Consider the following 18,551-nt stretch of genomic DNA (forward strand, 5'->3'; position numbering starts at 1 on the left):
TCCCCAGCGCCGACTCAGACGTTGCCCCCAGCCACGTCCCCAGCGCCGACTCAGACGTTGCCTGCAGCCGACTTCCCGGCGGAGGTCTCGGCCACAGATACAAACACGACCCCAGTGCCTCCCACATCACAGCGCACGTCTTCGGTGTTCCTGTCCCCTGAGCAAACGACTCCTTCCTCTTCGCCTTGCCCCGTCCTTCGACCTGTCCGATCCTCTGGTTCCGCTGCGCCTCCATCCAACGCAGCGTCACCACAGCCACCTCATACCACCTCGTCCGTATTCCTGTCTCCCGACCAAACGACTCCGCCATCGTCGCTGGCACTCGCTTCCCGCCCTTCTCCCTCCCCAGCCTCCTCCCCGAGCCCAGCTCCAGCTTCAGCCAGCCCTGCGCGTCGGGCACGTCGTCGGTGTACCTCTGTCCCGGGCAGGGCCCCGGCGGCGCCCTCCACCGCCGCCGCAGCCGCGCCGCCACCGGCCGTCGTCCAGCGCACTTACGGCGAGCGCCAGCGGCCGCGGCCGGCGCCGGCGCATGACGAACGCTGACCGAGTACGGCTACGAGTTCCACCTGCGAGAGGGCACGGCCGGCCAGGGGGCGCCGCCGCCACCGCGCCGACGGAGGACGGCTTCGCCGGCGTCAGGGACCCTGCTGACGCCGCCGGACAGGATCCGCAGCGCCAAGGGCACGGTCAGGGGCGTGCGAAACCGCGTTGCGCGCCGGCATCGCCACCTTCCTGTCGGATGGCGCACGCGCCAAGGTGAGGAAACTGTGGGAAAGACGTTGGGTGGGATTGAAAGGAGCATGGCTCTGGAGAGACCGGGCAGGGATATCGGGCTCAAGTGCTTACTCGTTTCCTTAGCGAAGGACGTTTTGGACGCAAGGACATAAATATCGTGCAATGATCGACTTGCACGACACGTTTGGTCTTTGTTGCGTCAAATACGTAGCTGGTGAGCATCACGTACCCTATAAACACACAGCGCGCAGCCTGAAACGGTCTGGCCTTGGTTTTTAACCGGAGGTTTACGCTCCGCCGCATGATGCATGAAAGCCGAGACTGTTACCGCACCAAGCGTGTCTTGTGCACACCACCAGCCACTGGAAACACTAGGACTAGCCATCATAACTCCCGTCGGTGGAGTCGGAGCGTCGAAGGCGGGGTGGATGTAACTGCGCGTCGGCTCGCCACGCTTCGACGCGTGCGCCGCCAGGCCTGAGCGCCAGCGGGCGCAGCCTGGCAGTCTCGCTTCTTCTCCGGTCAGGATTCGGTTCGAGGGCCCATCTGGCACGTCGTTTGGACGCTTCTGCAGAGGGGAGCGCCGTCGTGCAAGTTAATCCGAGCTGGCATCTGACCATCGCTAATGCGCCACGAATGTTAGCCGGCGCCGCTGGCGATAGCGGGCTCCGGACGATCCGCCGGCAGGATAAGCGCCCCGTCATGGTACCGGGCTGAACGCGGCCGCCCTGGTCACGGACGCCCGTCAGCTGAATGGGCCGCGCGCGATGCCGCTACGCGTGTCGCACTTCCGAATGGGGCCGCTTTAGACCGCGAAGCCTTCACATTCTCGTGGCGTGACATTGAGGGCACCGGCCACCTGACCTGAAGCGCGAGTCGTGCCGCTGACCGAAAAGGGGTGTCATTTGGGGCGCTCGCCGTAGTGTTGCACTACTTATATATCGAGGACCATCGCGGTCGTTTTGTCTTTCGTTTCCTCTCGGGTTCAGTGTTACCGAGCACTTGTGCTGTCATAGGTCGCGCCGCGCAGCTGCCATATGTCACACCATCACTGGGGATGGTGTGCCATTCTGCTCAGACCGAACCGGGTGCGGGATCCCGCGACCCCTACGGCCATTATTCATTCAGGACCCCGCCCATCGCTCGTATTTGGCGGTCCAGTGTAGCGGCGACACTGCTGGAATCCACCTGCCATACATTGTCATGACTGCTGCTGACGTAACTTTTCGCTGAGCTGAGCTGACTGCCTGTCCAGATAGCCCGCTCCCAGTGTCGAAAGGTCAAGACCTGCGCGTACAGAGGGAGCGATTGTTCCACTCGAGCCAATCGCTGTGTCGTCAGCTCACGGAAGGCATCTCACGATATGACTAGATATGGTCTGCCATCAGTGTCTACGGGCAGATGCTCTTATCGTCCTGATACGCTCTCCTGCAGTAGATGTTAGGGACATTCTGGGAACTCGCTCATGCTCGCCATCGAAAAGAAAGGCATTTGAACACGTTTCTGCGCTGTAGTTAAAAAATAGCAACGCATTTACAAAGAAAATCCCTGGGTGGTCGACAGCGCAAAGCTTTTCCTTTAACTCAAGATGAAGACAGCCGATTGTATGCCAGCAGCCAGTAGGTAAAATTGTTGGTGAGGGTAACGGTACTGGTCAGAGTCAATGCACGCCGCTCTGAATTGTGATGTAACCGAGGCAAAATATCAAGAGGGGTCATGAAAAGATTGACACGATTAAAGCCATGCGCTGCAGGGAGTCGTGTTGTGCTAGTTCGATATAAACATTATTTCTGATTTTTTTAGGCGATTGCTGGCAAACTTGCAGAATCATCACGAATGTGCAGTGTAAAGCGTGACACATAGCTCAGATATTTTGTACGGCGGGCGCACGGAAAGGCGGCCTGCAGTGGCACCAGCCCACAGAATCGCCATGAGAAGGTCTTCTGCAGTGAATGCCGGGGCTACCGCGGGAGCTCTCCCGCCGCTCACCGCCATCGGGGTCCGTCTCCCGCGGACCGTTCTCAGCAGAGAACGCGGTCTGCACACACCTGCGGTCATCGAGAGGCACGTGGCACGATACGGGCCCCCATGCTCTGCTGAGAGCTGTTGGGACGAGACACGAATCCAAGGACACTAGCGATTGTTACAAAAGAAAATGCTGTCTGTTAGAATGCTGTCTTTATACGATTTACCGCATTCCCTGACAACAGCTGAGAAGAAAAAAACATTCAGCTGAAATTGGCCTTTAGTGTCATGTTGTTTCCAATATTGTTGAAAATAATAATGATAATGACTGATAATGACAGCGAGCAATGAAAATGACAATAACTGATAATGACAGCGAGCAATGATAATGACAATAACTGATAATGACAGCGAGCAATCGTCAGCTACGTTAGAAGGTCCATCAGCGCAAGCTTAGCGGGCCTGCGGGTGCAGCCCACCCGGAATACCCATAGGCCAAGTTTTTGTTTCGCTACAGTGGAATCGATTCATTTCACAAACTGATGTGAGATGGGAGTCGTGTCGTCTCTACCGGCCGAAATCAGCGCTGAATCGACTCAAACCGAACTGAAAGCAGCAACCGATGTGCTTATTCCGACAAGTCTTTCAAGCGGAGCAGACGGACCTCCAGATATGCTGTTTTTGTCTTAATCGAATGTGTGCCGTGCGCAGGGTCCTACAACAGGCTATCTAGCCAGCTATCGCAACCGTGGTCGATCCATCGGAATCAGCTTGGTGTTGAGCCCTGCCTCCTTGGGTCTACAATGGAGTCGACTGAAATTGGATTGTGATTCTCGAAGTCAGAGCCTGGATCGATATAATGCGCTGCCGGTCAGAGTCTAGAGGCGCGCAGTGGACGAGTTGTTAACGCACTGGACTCCCGTGAGGGGGCTCGGGCTCAAATTCCGGCTGCACCATGGTCTCCGAGCGTTGATAAGGGAAATGCGGTCGCTGGTGCTCCATAAAAAGGGATGTGACGGTGTGTCGCGTTCGCGCTATTAAAAAGAGCCAGAGTCCATTCTGCAAGAGTGGAATTCTGCGTCAGTGACGTCAATTTGCTTTTACGATTTTGAATTCCCTTCTTTGGCGCTGACAGCGTGGTGTTCCACTTGCTCGAAGCTCCCAGCAGAGCTGCACCTGGGGTGGCCTGCCGCGTGGCCAGGTCCTCGGCGATGGCCAGGTCCTCGTCCTCGGCGATGGCTTGCCGCGTGGCCAGGTCCTCGGGTGGCTGGCCGCGGGACCTGGTGCTCAGGGGTGGCCGGCCGCGGGACCTGGTGCTCAGGGGTGGCCGGCCGCGGGACCTGGTGCTCAGGGGTGGCCGGCCGCGGGACCTGGTGCTCAGGGGTGGCCGGCCGCGGGACCTGGTGCTCAGGGGTGGCCGGCCGCGGGACCTGGTGCTCAGGGGTGGCCGGCCGCGGGACCTGGTGCTCAGGGGTGGCCGGCCGTGGGACCTGGTGCTCAGGGGTGGCCTGCCGCGTGACCAGGTCCTCAGGGGTGACCGGCAGCGGGACTCAGTCCTCATCAGCTTTGCAGTCCAGAGAACAGGGCCTTTAACCTTGTCCACAACGTTTTCTCAGTCAATATGGGGGAACAGCTGACCCCGCCCGAGGCGTTGCCCCGGCCGTGACGGCGGGTCGAGTGACCTTTGCCGCAGGGAGTTTGCCTCGGGTGACCCGGCGCGACGCGGGGAGCCTGTCATCGGCCGCCCAAGAAGTGGCCTGCGCCCGTTTGCTGGCTTTCCCGGCAGCGGCGCCACACCCGCAGCTAACCGGCGCGGCTGCGGTAATTGGGGCGAGGCCCTGTCAGCACGGGCTGCACGGCCATCGGCCGGGCCGTTAGTGTCGCGAGCCGGTGTCCCACCGACTTTCTTCGCCGGCCGCCCGTGGAGAGGTCGGGGTGACTGGTGGGGCGGCCGGACATGTTGAGAGAGCGGCGTGACCGACAGTGGCGGGCTCGGTGATGTGGCCGACGGGTCAACTGGCGGCCGGTTTCTCGGCGGGAATATGAAGACCATCGGCCGGCCGGAAGACATGCCGGCCGAATGGTGTTTCCCCACACTTTACAAGCAGCCCGCGACAATACGGGTCCGCGGGTAGCAATGCCACAGGCGGTGTTTGGCCACTAAACACCGCGGTGTTCTCCATTTCACCTGGGCCTGTTACTAAGGATGCTCTCCTGGTCTTGGAAGTGATAACATTAAAGATCACCTACCATCCATAGCTGCTGACGTTTCTTTTGACGGCAGATCCCCTCGAAAAGTTTCTGGCAATACGCATGTCTGGTTTGTCTGGCTTGCTTATGCGGCTAAGTTTTCTGCTAAGTTCATCTGGCTGCAGGTCGCCCTAATTGGTAATTGGGTGAAGTCATTTAGTTGATACATTCCACCAACTCGTGTGGAAACTTCTGCCTGCCTAGACACCAATTTTGCCCACCCCCTTCTCTCCCATATACAATAGGTTATATATATCACCCTGTGTTCTGTCTACGGTCAGCCGGCCAGATCATTTTTTTAGGTACCATTCCATGGACATGCTGATGCGTCGCAGGCGACGCCGGAGGGCAGCGAGCGAGGTTAGCAATGCCACCTCACCACAGGACCACAGGGCGTTCCGATACCGCGTGCCTTGGATTAAAAATAAATAGCACCGTAATGTCACCGGGACAAGGTTTTTCAGCTCTACCGGTTCCTGGTGAATGAAACATCTAGAACGCACATATTTTCACATGTACGAGCCGATCCGGTAATGTTGTGTCCCATTTGTACATGCTGTATTTGGTGACTGGTCGCCAATGGAATAAGCTGACGTGGTTCGCTGTGAGCTGTAGCTGCTTTAAAGTGTCCTGTGCACATGAGCGCCCTGACATCCTTACGGGCCTGATTCACGTTTTTGCGCTGATCAAGAATTGAACCATCCTCATCCACTCGCTTATCGATTCACTTCCACGCAGTTGGGTCGCCTAGTCTTCCGCACATTTCATAATGTAACAGCACGCAATTCCTGTATTTCAGCCATGCCGTCACATTGCTCGTCGTGAGGGGGTGTTCCATATTGGAATGTATTGAAGCAAGCATCAGATGTGATAAAATAAGCTCAATTTCACCTAACGCAGTGCTTTTAAGTAAGAAAGACTGCTCTAGACAAAACAATTTCTCTGCTTAGTAAATATGCCACTCAATGCGTCATTGTTTGACCACGTCGCCGTACCTTGCGCGGCACTGATCGAGGGCCAGTTAACGGCCGTTATACCTGGAAATCGTGCTTACGAATGCCAGATATGAGCAATTCGACAGCTATCTTTGTATTGGCCTTGGTCACAGCATGGGTAATGAAATGACGGAATTTGAATGACGTTATTTTGACGCCATGAATGCTCAGGTGTCCTTGAAACAATCTGCATGAAATAGTTTGCACATCTTCGCGGGCGTATAGCTTAAAAGCTAGAGTGGCTTAGATTTTGTGAAGGACAGGGCTGTGAACCGCGCCGAATGATCTTCCTGGTAGCTATTTCAGTTTTAAATCCCATACAAGTGTGGAGCACCCCCTTTATGCGTTCATTTTGAGCTTTCATCAAAGTTCGCTCGAAGGGGAGAAGAAACAGAAGACATGATTCATAAGCAATTAGTATGGATCGGAACGACATGTGAAGAATGAGGAAATCACTCGTCGATGAAAAGAACCCCCCCCCCAAAAAAAAAGGAGTAAGAGCTGTGGTTGCGTTGACTGTTAAGTCAGAGAAAGCTTATAGGAGGCAAACAACGTGATAGTGACAGAAATGGATGAGAAGAATTCACTATCATGCCTAACCGATTCATGGCATATTAAAGCATGTGAACGGGAATTGGAAGAAACCATGTTGGCGAAGCTGATAATTAAATGTATTCCCTACCACCTCCGTATCGCGTTTTGCTGCTCTGCAAGTTTTATAAAGCGTTACATGTCGAGCGGGTGACATGCTATGAAATATTTTGAGCGTAATAAGAAATGATTGGCGTTCAATGTGCTCCAGGCAAATCTACTCGGGAGATGCCTCAAGCAGCTTTTTTGAACTCCACTCATCCCGAGCGAGTGCGGCGCGCGTTACAGATGCTCGCCAGGGCCCGGCTCGGCGAGCCTCGCTGGCCAGCGGCAGTCGGCGGCTCTTCGGTTCACATTACGGCATGCCTGGGACGGGGTGCTGGCCTTGAGCTGCCCTTGTATCGGCTGCATACACTAAGGCCCTTCTCGCGCTTTGTGTCCACTCGCAGTGATCACTTGGAACGCCGCGGGACGCACTTGCTTTCCGCTAAAAAAAAAGCTGGCTGAGGACGGTTCAGGGTCGTTGAAGTTTACTCATCATAATCGGCGTCTTATTTGGAGGGCTTGTAAACGTACTTGAGTTTTGCTAGAGGCTAGGTAGCAGCACTCCCTCCTCATCCCCACCCACTCCCACCCCACCGTTCATGTTCAGTGGTGAGAACACACCTGAACAAAAGAGCGCGTCGTGTGAAGGACGTTTTCAGCAGGTCTGCTGCCAGGTATTGTGTGCGAGAGCCCGACGTCATCCCGTCATTGCTCGACCTCCCGCGTGTTCGCAGTCAAGGACGCGAGACCTGGACTGCTTGACTACCAGCGTGTCGCCCTGGTCATGGACCCGGGGGCCGGTGTCCACCATATTCAGATGGCGAGCCGGCCAGATGGACCGCCGGCGGGTGGGCGCGTCTCGACTCACCCCTCACGGCCTTGCAGATAGCCATCTCGCGGACGACTGGAGGTGGCTTCGGTGGCTTTGGTCCGCCGGCCTGTTGCCACGCGCGAATGCCAGCTGAGAGCCGCGCCTCATACTTAGCTCCTTGCTTCGGAACGTGGGCGGACTGCGGTCTGAGAGGGAGGTTCGTGCCGGTAGTCCGCTTTTGTCGCCGCAGCCGGCAGCGAGCTGTTTGTTGTGAAAGTGCAGCCAGCGTCGGACTTAAACGACATTGTTCGGGCTTAAAGGACAACAACGCTGATGAATTACGACATTTTTGTTTTCGATAAGTTGAAGTGTTAGGAAATTATCCAAACTCCCCGGCCGTAGAATGCAGCGGTTGTATCGTAACATTGCCAATTGAGCATAATGTGACATTATTTACGAAACCGCATACATTATATGGCCTTAACAGGAGTGTTACTTTCTGGAATCGGTTGGAGAGCTCCCCCGAAAAGCCTGACGTAACCTGGTCTGAAAACCTCAGTTCTCTCCGGATTTCGGCATGTTGAATTTGCGCGCTTCATGTTGATTTTTCAATTGTAGTATTTCTTAGATTTACGAATTGTAATCTGCGAAAGAACTAATTCCAATTTCAATTAAATGTGAGCCGTCTTTTGGCAAAAGCCCTAGAATAGATGTAACGCACAGAGAAGGCGTAAAAACCTTAGTTAGCGATCACTGGTGATTACCGCTGTCGCTGTTCGTGTTGTATAACTACCACATGGATTATGTGGCAAGTACACTTGCCGCTGTTTGGAAAAGCATGTGTCGAGTTTGTCTGGGCCACCCTGTACCATTTCAGGCTGCCGCATATTGCAGTCCCAATCCTGTCGTTATCATTTGAAAAACTAGCCAAAAATTTGCAGACTGGTTTAACATATGAAGGAGTAAGCATGACAAAAACATTAGAAACCTACAGGATATCATTTGGTACAGAATACAAATCATACTTATGGTGAAATGTTGAGGTACCTACCACCTATACCAATAGTTAATATACTTGTTCCGTATTTAGTTGGCCCAGTGCTCCCTCCGCTCATATGCATTGAGGGGGCCCAGAGAAGCGTTGGGGGGCCGCTCAGGTCAGCATCGGGGCTCAGTCCCCCCCCCTTCCGAAAGAATGCAGAGTGACGCTCCTGGGCATTACAACATGGTATGTGTAATGCAGCTCCAGCATGTGAGAAATAGTGCGTAATAACTGGATGAACACTTGCGGTGGGTCATGTGACGCTGAGCATTTACACTATGGGTAACACATGCCAAAGCCATGTCCGGCTACGGCTAATGTTCCTACAACGTCCCGGTCGCAAGTCCCATTAGACATCAGCTCGTGCGTCGGAGCGCGTTTTCGCTGCCTCATCACCGTCGTCATTCGAGAGGCTCTTGCTTCGAACGCGGAAAGTTGCCAAGGTCGTCATCCGCGCGCAGGCTGGGCGTCCTCAGTTGGCACCACGAGTATAGATCCGTCAGCGGGACAGAATCGCTCACATGGATCTCACTTAGCCGGATAGTACCAGCCTGGTATGGTACCGTACCATGGCACGTGGTCGGTAGGCAGTGAGACCCACTGTTGCCGTATGGTTCCGCGTGAGAGGCTTGTGATCAAACTAGCCGATGCATCACAGGGAAACATCTGAGTGAGCAGATTCATGGTGACCGGCACAAAATGCTTCAAGGCCACGCCGAGAACGAGGCTGGGGGGCGTCGAGAAGCGGCATTACCTGCTCCAAGGACATCGCAGATAGAGCCCATGCGAAAGTAGTCACGATAGGCAACTACAGTGTCACTGAGGTTTTTACTGGTATGCATTTACTAACGAAAGAGCCACCCCAAAAGCGTTTTTATACGCCTGTTTTGAGTTGACTGGAGATGTTGTCTCACGGGCTCGCAAGCAGCCCCCTGTATTTGAATGCTGCTCGTTTTCGCCCTGATGAGGTGTGTCGAACCGGCAGCCTTAAAGGGCATGGCTTGGCCTCTCGCGAGCTCCACAAACTTGCTGTTCGCAGCTGGCACGGGATACTTTGAGAATAGCAGTCAGCGAATATCTGCGCTCGTTGATGATATTAATGTCACATCATCCAGTACTGTCTGAAACTTCGCTGCCTAATTGTTGTCAAAATAAAGAAGCTCGTCGCCTTCCAAGTTTGATGTTCGAAATTTGGTTGATAACTCACAACTAAACAAGGAGGGCTGCATTTTCGTTCGACAGCATCACCCGTTCGTCAGTCGCACCACTGCCCCCTCCCCCTCCCCGCCCCCCCCCCCCCCGTTTTAACCTTCCCGTCCGTCCGGCAGACATTCAAGGAGCGAGAGCAGGGCCGGCTCGTGGTCTACGTCACCACCATGGGCATCGTACGCGCCACCTATCAAAGGTGCCAGCGTGTGCGACAGATCCTACGGCAGCTGATGGTGCAGTTCGAGGAGCGAGACCTGTTCCTGAGCGAGGCCATTCAGGAGGAGCTGCGACAGCGTCTAGGCTCCGACAGCGTCCAATTGCCGCAGCTCTTCATCGAGGGACAGCTACTCGGGGTGAGTGCTGTGATGGAAAGAGCAACTGCTTGGGGTGGGTACTGCGATGGGAGGAGCAGCTGCTTGGGGTGGACACTGCGATGGGAGGACCAGCTGCTTGGGGTGGGTACTGCGATGGGAGGAGCAGCTGCTTGGGGTGGGTACTGCGATGGAAGGAGCAGCTGCTTGTGGTGGGTACGGTGATGGGACAAGCAGCTTCTTGGGGTGGGCACTGCGATGGGAGGAGCAGCTGTTTGGGGTGAGTATTGTGATGGAAAGAGCAGCTGTCTGGGTGTGTGCTGTGATAGCAAGAGCAGCTGCTTGGGGTGCGTACTGTGATGGGATAAGCGGCTTCTTAGGGTGTGTACTGTGATGGGATAAGCAGCTACTTGCGGTGGCTACTGTGATGGAAAGAGCAGCTGCCTGGGTGTGTGCTGTGATAGCAAGAGCAGCTGCCTGGGGTGGGTACTGTGATGGGATAAGCAGCATCTTGGGGATGTGTGATGGGATAATCAGCTTCTTGGGGTGGCTACTGTGATGGAAAGAGCAGCTGCCTGGGTGTGTGCTATGATAACAAGAGCAGCTGTTTGGGGTGGGTACTGTGATGGGATAAGCAGCTACTTGGGGTGGCTGCTGTGATGGAAAGAGAAGCTGCCTGGGTGTGTGCTGTGATAAAAAGAGCAGCTGTTTGAGGTGGGTACTGTGATGGGATAAGCAGCATGTTGGGGTGGGTACTGCGATGGGAGGAGTAGCTGCTTGGGGTGGGTACTGCGATGGGAGGAATAGCTGCTTGGGGTGGGTACTGCGATGGGAGGAGCAGCTGTTTGAGGTGGGTACTGTGATGGGATAAGCAGCTTCTTGGGGTGGGTACTGCGATGGGAGGAGTAGCTGCTTGGGGTGGGTACTGCGATGGGAGGAGCAGCTGTTTGAGGTGGGTACTGTGATGGGATAAGCAGCTTCTTGGGGTGGGTACTGCGATGGGAGGAGTAGCTGCTTGGGGTGGGTACTGCGATGGGAGGAGCAGCTGTTTGGGGTGGGTACTGTGATGGGATAAGCAGCTTCTTGCGGTGGGTAAGAAGTTCTGCCTCGCCGGTCCAGTTTGCACACAGTTTCCGAGTGACGGACTATAGTTTTTTCCAGATTTTAGGACTAGAGCACAGCATATGGTTTGAACTTCGGATCATGTCAAATACTACGGAAAGTGGCATAGCGCTGCCTCTGGTGGCTGACATATCAGATGGGAAAACGTGCATCACGGCCAGAGTAGCTCCCGACAAGGAAATTAGTGATAACGAATGTCTCCAATGTAAAAAAGGAATATATGTAATCTATAAAATAGAATCTTCAGCCTACCACCTATTAGAACAAACTGAAATTTACGGAATTTGCCATAAATACATACTTGTCTTTCAAATGTAACGGATGTTAAATCTGTTACGATGAGCCAAATTATGCATTACAGAACACGTTGTGCTTGAATGTGGAGCAAGCCATGAGGTATAGCATTCCACAACCAAAATTATGCGCATCCGAATTTCCGTAATTTATCCCCGAGATCAGGACGGAGAGAGAGAAATAGGTAATAGCCAACGACGTGTAAACAAGCAGGTACAAATACAGAGTTGCCGTGGACTTCAGTCTGGCCTGTCGGACTGTGTTGTTTGCTCTCTCGCTCTCTCTCTCTTGACGTCGCCAATGAATCACGCCTTGTGCAGCTCCAACCGGACCTATCCCGGCGCGGTGGGCCAGTCGGCGGCCGCTGGGTCGGCGGCACCGTTAGCTAACCCGGACCGGCGATGACCGGCGCGCCAGGGTCGGTCGCGCTCGGCTACGGCACCCGCGAACCCAGCTGATCCGCCAGATTAGAGGCCAGGAGACAAATATGGCGCATGGGATCCACTGGATGGGGATGCATCGCTCACTGGCGGTGGAAGCCGTCACTATCTACACCCATCTCGGCGTTCCGTTAAAAAAAGAAAAACAACCAAAACGTGACTGATAATTATTATGCTCGCATGTGGCTGGGGCGGCGTGTGACAAACGGCACTGGCTCGGAGACGTTCGAAAGAAACCAACAATGTTTCTAGACGCCAGGCGTTGGGAATACGGATGCAGATGAGGTGCGTGGGTGTCGAGACGGCAGCTGTGACCTCCGCCACCGCACCCATCCGCCTCCGATCCCCTGGCCCGGTATTTCCCGACAGCCAGCAGGCAGCCGGCTCTGTGGCCGCCGCCGGCCCCGGCTCAGCGAGAGCGCCGCTCGGCCGGCGCCGACTCCGGCCTCTGCTCGGGCCATGTTGCCTTGTCGAGGCCGTCAGCGGCCGGCGCCGACTCCGGCCTCTGCTCGGGCCATGTTGCCTTGCCGAGGCCGTCAGCGGCCGGCGCCGACTCCGGCCTCTGCTCGGGCCATGCTGCCTTGCCGAGGCCGTCAGCGGCCGGCGGCAGGGCCGGCCCGTGATGCTGGTCCGGCCGGCGGCGCCGCGCACGCCGTGCCAGCTGGTGGCTGGTGGGTCAGCGCGAGACATCGTGCTCCTGTTGGGTGATTGCTGGTGACCCCGCCACACTCGTTATGATTCAGTAGTCATGGTTAGCGGGGCAGGTGCAAATGTCTCGTGCTTCCAGTTAGTTTGACGCAAGTACTGGATGTCTGCGTGTCCTTTGCGAAACACCTGAAAACTGTGCGAGCTGCAGTGAATTCACCGACTCTGAAACTTACTTTCATGAACTCTGAAATTTGCAAATTTCCCAACCGGTAGCAATAGTCTTAGGCTACAGCCATCTCTGAATTACGGATTTTCTTGGCGTTAGGGAAAGGCTGAAAAATTCTGGCACAACCATGGCTGGAGTATGCTAAAATAGTTGGTGTAGCAAAGCCGTCAGAGCGTGCAACTTTAAATAAATATGGAAATTATAAAATCATGGTGGTTCGGATGAAAGCTTGCGTGACCGCTGCCACAACTGCTACACCGCATGCTCCACCCATATCCGCCGCCTCGGTGATTGCATTAGCTAGAATTACACGTCTTGAACTTGGACCGTCATTGGAGGTCAGAGGTTTCCTTGGGCCGAGAAAATGATTACTGCCGCTGTGCTAAGCGCTCTTATTACCTGCGAGCACGTCCGCAGCACATAACCGGCGGGCTGGGTGACTGGCTGCCTGTGTGAATGAGTGGCTGCCTGGAATGGAATGCTGCCGTTTATGAAACGGACGGACGGACGGACGGACGGACGGACGGATTATCGTCGCGGCTCTCAGTCTCTGTTTCCCTTCCACTCAGTCGGTTTTGCTCAGCTCCATGGGCAAGCCCGCTGGCGCCTGAAGCGTGACCCGCTGGGTCACGCTTCAGGCTGCAGGCACCCGATGTTCTGTCAGTGAGAGGCAGACATCTCTCGGCCGGTAGCTGATGACCTGATACTGGTGTGCCGTCAGGGCGCCGATACGGTGGAGAGATTGAACGAGACAGGCGAGCTACGCCGCATGCTCAAGCCATACAAGGTAAGAGGCTGGTGGCGACCACACACACGGCATTGTGCAGCTGAAAAAGGTGCACTCGAACAAAGGAAATGCGTGTCTTTGGACTTGCCCAGTGTGTTGAGCAGCCCACAGCCAAAATGGTGGTGATCATTGGTATTGTTTCCGCGTTACTTATGAAATTATTGCTACTTAGTTGCACCTACATTAAGTACTTTCCAATCTCAACAATCATATCCAAAAAAATAGATCATGCTCATTCTACTACCTCGTTGCAGCTAGACACTTTTGAAATGTTTGAAGATGTGCTAGTATGTTATCATCCTCTGGTATCCTAATATTCCACAAACTTGCGAATTATTGGGAGCTTCTGGTGATAACACTTGTCGGTGCCGATATTCATAGATGCTGAGTTTTAAACAGCCTTGGGTATTCCACCGTCGTAGTTATATTCGTTGATTATTGCAGCTTATCATGCTAAAAATATGTTTACTTTGGGTCGTAGGAGATAGAATGTAATAAGGCGAAATTATATTTTTCAAGTGCTTGGAAGGTTCCTTTTATAACTAATTTATCTTGCTGCTTCTGGAAGCGCTCTTTATAAAATGTATCGCCAAACTGTTACTGGATCCCTTACCTATTCCGGGCGTGTGGCCGCCCCCTTCAACTCAGTGACCTCAGCTGAAGTCCGTGACCCCACCTGCCCGGCAGACCACGGCTCCGACGACGTCGTGTGCCAAGTGCGGCGGCTTCCGTATGCTTCCCTGCACCGTCTGCAACGGCTCCAAGAAGTCGTGCCACCGTAATCACCTGACAGCGGCCTGGGTGGTGCTGCGCTGCTGCGCCTGCGACCCGTCCGGTCTGGTGGAGTGCGACCTGTGCCGCAGCTGACCTGCGCCTGCGACCCGTCCGGTCTGGTGGAGTGTGACCTGTGCCGCAGCTGACCTGCGCCTGCGACCCGTCCGGTCTGGTGGAGTGTGACCTGTGCCTGTGACCCTCCGGCCTGTTGGAGTGTGATCTGTGCCTGTGACCCTCCGGCCCGGTGGAGTGTGATCTGTGACGCAGCTGACCTGTGCCGCTTGTTCGGTCGTGGCGTGGCTGCTGCGCCAGCACGCAGTGCGAGGCTGGGCACAGGCGAGCGGCGAGCAGCGAGTGGCATCTTTCACGTGGGTTATGTTGTTAGCCTGTTGGAGGTGGTTTTGTTGCCGGTTTCAGGGCCGGTTTTTGAGGTAGTCAAACGCCCGAGTAGCCATTTGTAGGCGTGCCTTTTGGTAGACAAGCTGCGCCGTTTGTCATGGACAGTAAGCTGTATCGGAAGATGCGATGACATATTTATCTCGTACTGAGTCGACTTGGAGGACCAGAACTCGCTAGCATCTGAGCGGCGCTCCACATATATATTTGCATGTTGTGAAGCCAGTTATAGGTGCACTTATCTACATGGTGTTCATGTAAACCGTTAGACGCCCGCGCAGTGCACACGAAGTCGAAGCGGCTCTCATTACTTTGTAAGTAGAATCCCTGTCGTATCTAGTAGGGCCGCTAGCGTTATAGTATTACGCTGGCCAAACTGCATATAGCGCTGCACCTGTACGCGCGCATCTGATTTTACGGCCCAGTGCTCAACGCGTGCGTGAACGCACTCAACGCATTTGTGCCACAGCGGCTCCCGGCGCGCTACGTCGAAGTGAGCCTGTGATACCGCGTCGCGTTTGGCGTCGGCGTCTGCCGTCCGGGAGCGGAAACGGCCGACAGCTGGCCCCGTCCGCACTCCGCCGCGCAGCTCTCTCGCTCGCCGCGCTGAGGTGCCGACGCCGCGAGGCGCGGCGGCCCGCAGTGACGTCACGCCGCCGCAGACCGAGGTGACGGCGGAAGCCCGCGCCGCCAGGTGGCTGGAATGGCCCCGGTGCGCCGACAGACTGCCGGCGCTCCGTCGAAAACGCGGGAGCAGGACGCCATATGACGGTTTTCTCGCCACGGAGCTGGGCGACGGTGGGGGCGTGGTGCTTGACGTGATTAATACAGCTCAACCGGACGTGGTGCTGGGCGTGTGAGCCGGCCCGGTGCGATTACCCGCAGAAAGGCACCATGAATTTACTGGATCGTATGTGAAGAGCTTGGTGCGATCGCGCAAACTACGTGGGCACAGTGGTGCGCACAATGGCGTCAGCTGCCGACGTGGCGAGGACAGGGAGGACAGAGGACCATCAGGCAGTTATCACATCTGGGCGTCTCCGTAAGGGAGGTTCCGAAGTTGTATCGAGCAAAACTGCCAGGAACCCGCCTGGGCTGTCGCGTTGTTAAGACTTTGGCGACGCCACGAATTTTGAGTTTTTCAGGGGAGATTTTTCAGGGAACTTCCTGGACAAAATGGGGCCTCCTCACAGGGAGCCTCGTGGGCGGTGCCGTTTTCAAAATAGAAGGGCATCGAGGGTATGTGTGTCCTCATCAATTCCTTACAGGCATCATGTCCAAGCAAATAAATGCCGACGATGAAAAATCCAAAATGGGGGGGGGGGGGGATATTCTGATCATCGAACCAGGAATCTTGCTATCCTAAAACAGGGCCTCCTGTTCTAGAAAAGGGTCTCCTAGGCATAAGAGGCCTACTTATCAAGAACGGGATGCTTCGATTCGCGAAGGGTGCTCCAAATCTGACCAAGAGACCTCGTTATACGAAAACAGGACATCAATATCCAGAAACGCGGCCATTTGATGTATGGAACGGGTCTCCTGTTCCAGAAATGGGCCTCCTGAATAAAGAGAATGTTTCTAAACCCAAAACAAGGGCCCGCCAGTTCATAACGGATGCCTTCCAAGCCAGCAAGTGAACCTGAATACAACATTGGGCCTACTGGTCTGGAGCATGCGCTACCCTACTCAGAAGAGCAGCCTTGTGATCCACAAAACGGGTGTCTGTGTACGGAAAGGTTTCTGAGACCCAGCCATTACTTTCTAGCTCAATTATGCGGGCACCCTTGATCTGAATTTGGTAAACTACGGACAGCTAGAATGTTTTTAGCATGGGACGAAGAAGGGGTCTGTCCAAAATGTTGAGGGGAGAAACATACCCTTACCTCCTGCCTGCCCCCATTGGTATGTGATGGTATGGTATGGTATGCCCCCAGCATTGCTTTAGCTTTAGCAACGTTGCACGCTCCATGTGGCATATCGCACATATGTGAAATATTGATGACGAACGTTCATCGGGACAAAAGCCCCTTTTGCCCCACCCCCATCCCCAGTCTGCCGCCTCTGGTCAGAGCGTAAGTCGTGATGCGCATAAAATGGTAAGTGCCCATGCATAGGCTGATCTTGCTGAGAGATTACTTTCCCATGATGGTGTTGGTTTTCAGCATTGCTTTAGCTTAACGTTCCTTCCAAAAATATGTAACTAGACTGGTTAAGAGCAGTCCGCCTAATCTGCCGCTCACATTCCTCTCAGCGTGTCTTCGGTCACTGGTCGGGACGGGAGGAGGAGTGATGAGCACAGTCCTCTGCCTTCATCAAACTGATCAGGGGGCGTGTTCATTGCTAATGAAAATGAACTAGAGAAAATCCGCCCTGTACCTACGTACTTGCGATGTGGCAGACCGGGTCACCCGTCGCTACAGCCCATGGCAACAGCATATACTGCGTCCCGCTCCAGTCGCTAGGTTACTGAACCATTACCCAGCTAGGTCAAGAGGGTTTCTACGGCTTCCGGAGAACGCAATCGTGAGACCCTAGGCTGACATCAACTGTTTGAGACGCTTGAGCGGTTTTTTACTGACATGAACATTTTGCTCGCATGGCTGTAGATGCTCGCGGCCGCGGTACCCAGTACTTTATGCATGGCTGACGGCCGACGCCTGTTTCCGAATGTGCACGCGTCTGTGTTCAAAATAAAAATTGGCACGCTGCTTTGGAAACATTTCGCATGCATCGAGTGTATACGCATTGCTCGCAAGCGTGCATCGCAAATGTTTGGAAGGGACTAAGAAACCGCGTAGAGCCGGACTCGGCATGTTGACATCATGCATGTCAGCATCTGACCTCATCCCTCCGTAAAATGAATCCTTATCGAACAACCTATCTGCGTTTCTGAGGGTTTTGGGACAAACGTTTATGTGAAACAGTATGCATCAAGTACGTACCTATGCCACCGCTCGTAGGCAAATGTACGAAAGGTGTAAAGTTTGTGTGGTGAAGTCGCACGCAGATAATCGTGTGCAAGTTTGTGAACAAATATTGGTGTGGCATATCGCACATATGTGAAATATTGATGACGAACGTTCATCGGAACAAAAACTGGTACGAAAAATTTCGTATGCATGAAATGAGTTTGCGGATGTTCACAAGCAATTGCACGTGCCCAAATGTTTGTAACGGATCGAGTTGGTTTCAAAAAGTGTGTGCACAAAGCTAACAAGTTTTGATCGCATGACAATAAGCTGGTATGGATGTTGTTCATTGGGTCCAAAACCAATCGACTATCCATGTACCAAATCATGCACCGTCGCCTTTCAGATTTACGAACTATAGTCCCTACGGGGTGGTCTAAGCCATAAAATTAGGCTATGGATGTTTTAGCAGTATCCAGCCTATAGTTTAAAAATTGTGGACTCGGGCAATTTCGTGTCCAGCGCAAACAAGTGCCCCGTCAAACGCCGTTGATAAACAAAGCGTGTTTTGAGAACACCATTTAGGTAACTGCCTGAGTTAAAGAAATATCAACCCAACCTAGTTTACCACCAATTTTTGCGACTCGACTTGGAAAAACAATTTGCTTGCAATGTTAGGTTGCAAAATAGCATTTGCATCGCTAATCGATTGAAAACTTAATATTCTTGGAGACTTTGAGGCATACTTGCATGTGCTGCAGCCCGCTATCAATGCTGGGTTGTGTTTGGGGTCAGTAACACCACTCATCTCACCCCCCCCCCCCCCCCAACCTCACTATGCTATAGGCCTAAAGAAGGTAGAATGACTTGTATGATATGGCGCTCGAAGAAAACGTGGCATGGTGCATATCAAACGGTAGCATTTACAGGGAAAGTTTTCCTATGCCAGTAAAATCTGAGATGTACGACCTGAGTGAGAGAAGAATCTGAGTCGACCGTTC

At 54.0% G+C, this 18,551-nt stretch overlaps 1 protein-coding gene across 1 annotated transcript in view; it reads left to right on the forward strand.

Annotated features, from left to right (window-relative positions):
• LOC119108079 (glutaredoxin domain-containing cysteine-rich protein CG12206) overlaps positions 1–15,479 on the forward strand; it is a 30,964-nt gene extending 15,485 nt beyond the window's left edge. Inside the window, exon 6 of the mRNA XM_037231657.1 lies at positions 14,159–15,479. Within this exon, the coding sequence (XP_037087552.1) occupies positions 14,159–14,338 (180 nt within the window). The 3' untranslated portion in view covers positions 14,339–15,479. The remainder of the gene's footprint in view (positions 1–14,158) is intronic.
• The last annotated feature ends 3,072 nt before the right edge of the window (positions 15,480–18,551 follow it).

Source organism: Pollicipes pollicipes, unplaced genomic scaffold (genome assembly GCF_011947565.3).
Source record: "Pollicipes pollicipes isolate AB1234 unplaced genomic scaffold, Ppol_2.1 Scaffold_6686;HRSCAF=7923_pilon_pilon_pilon, whole genome shotgun sequence".
Lineage (NCBI taxonomy): Eukaryota > Metazoa > Arthropoda > Thecostraca > Pollicipedomorpha > Pollicipedidae > Pollicipes > Pollicipes pollicipes.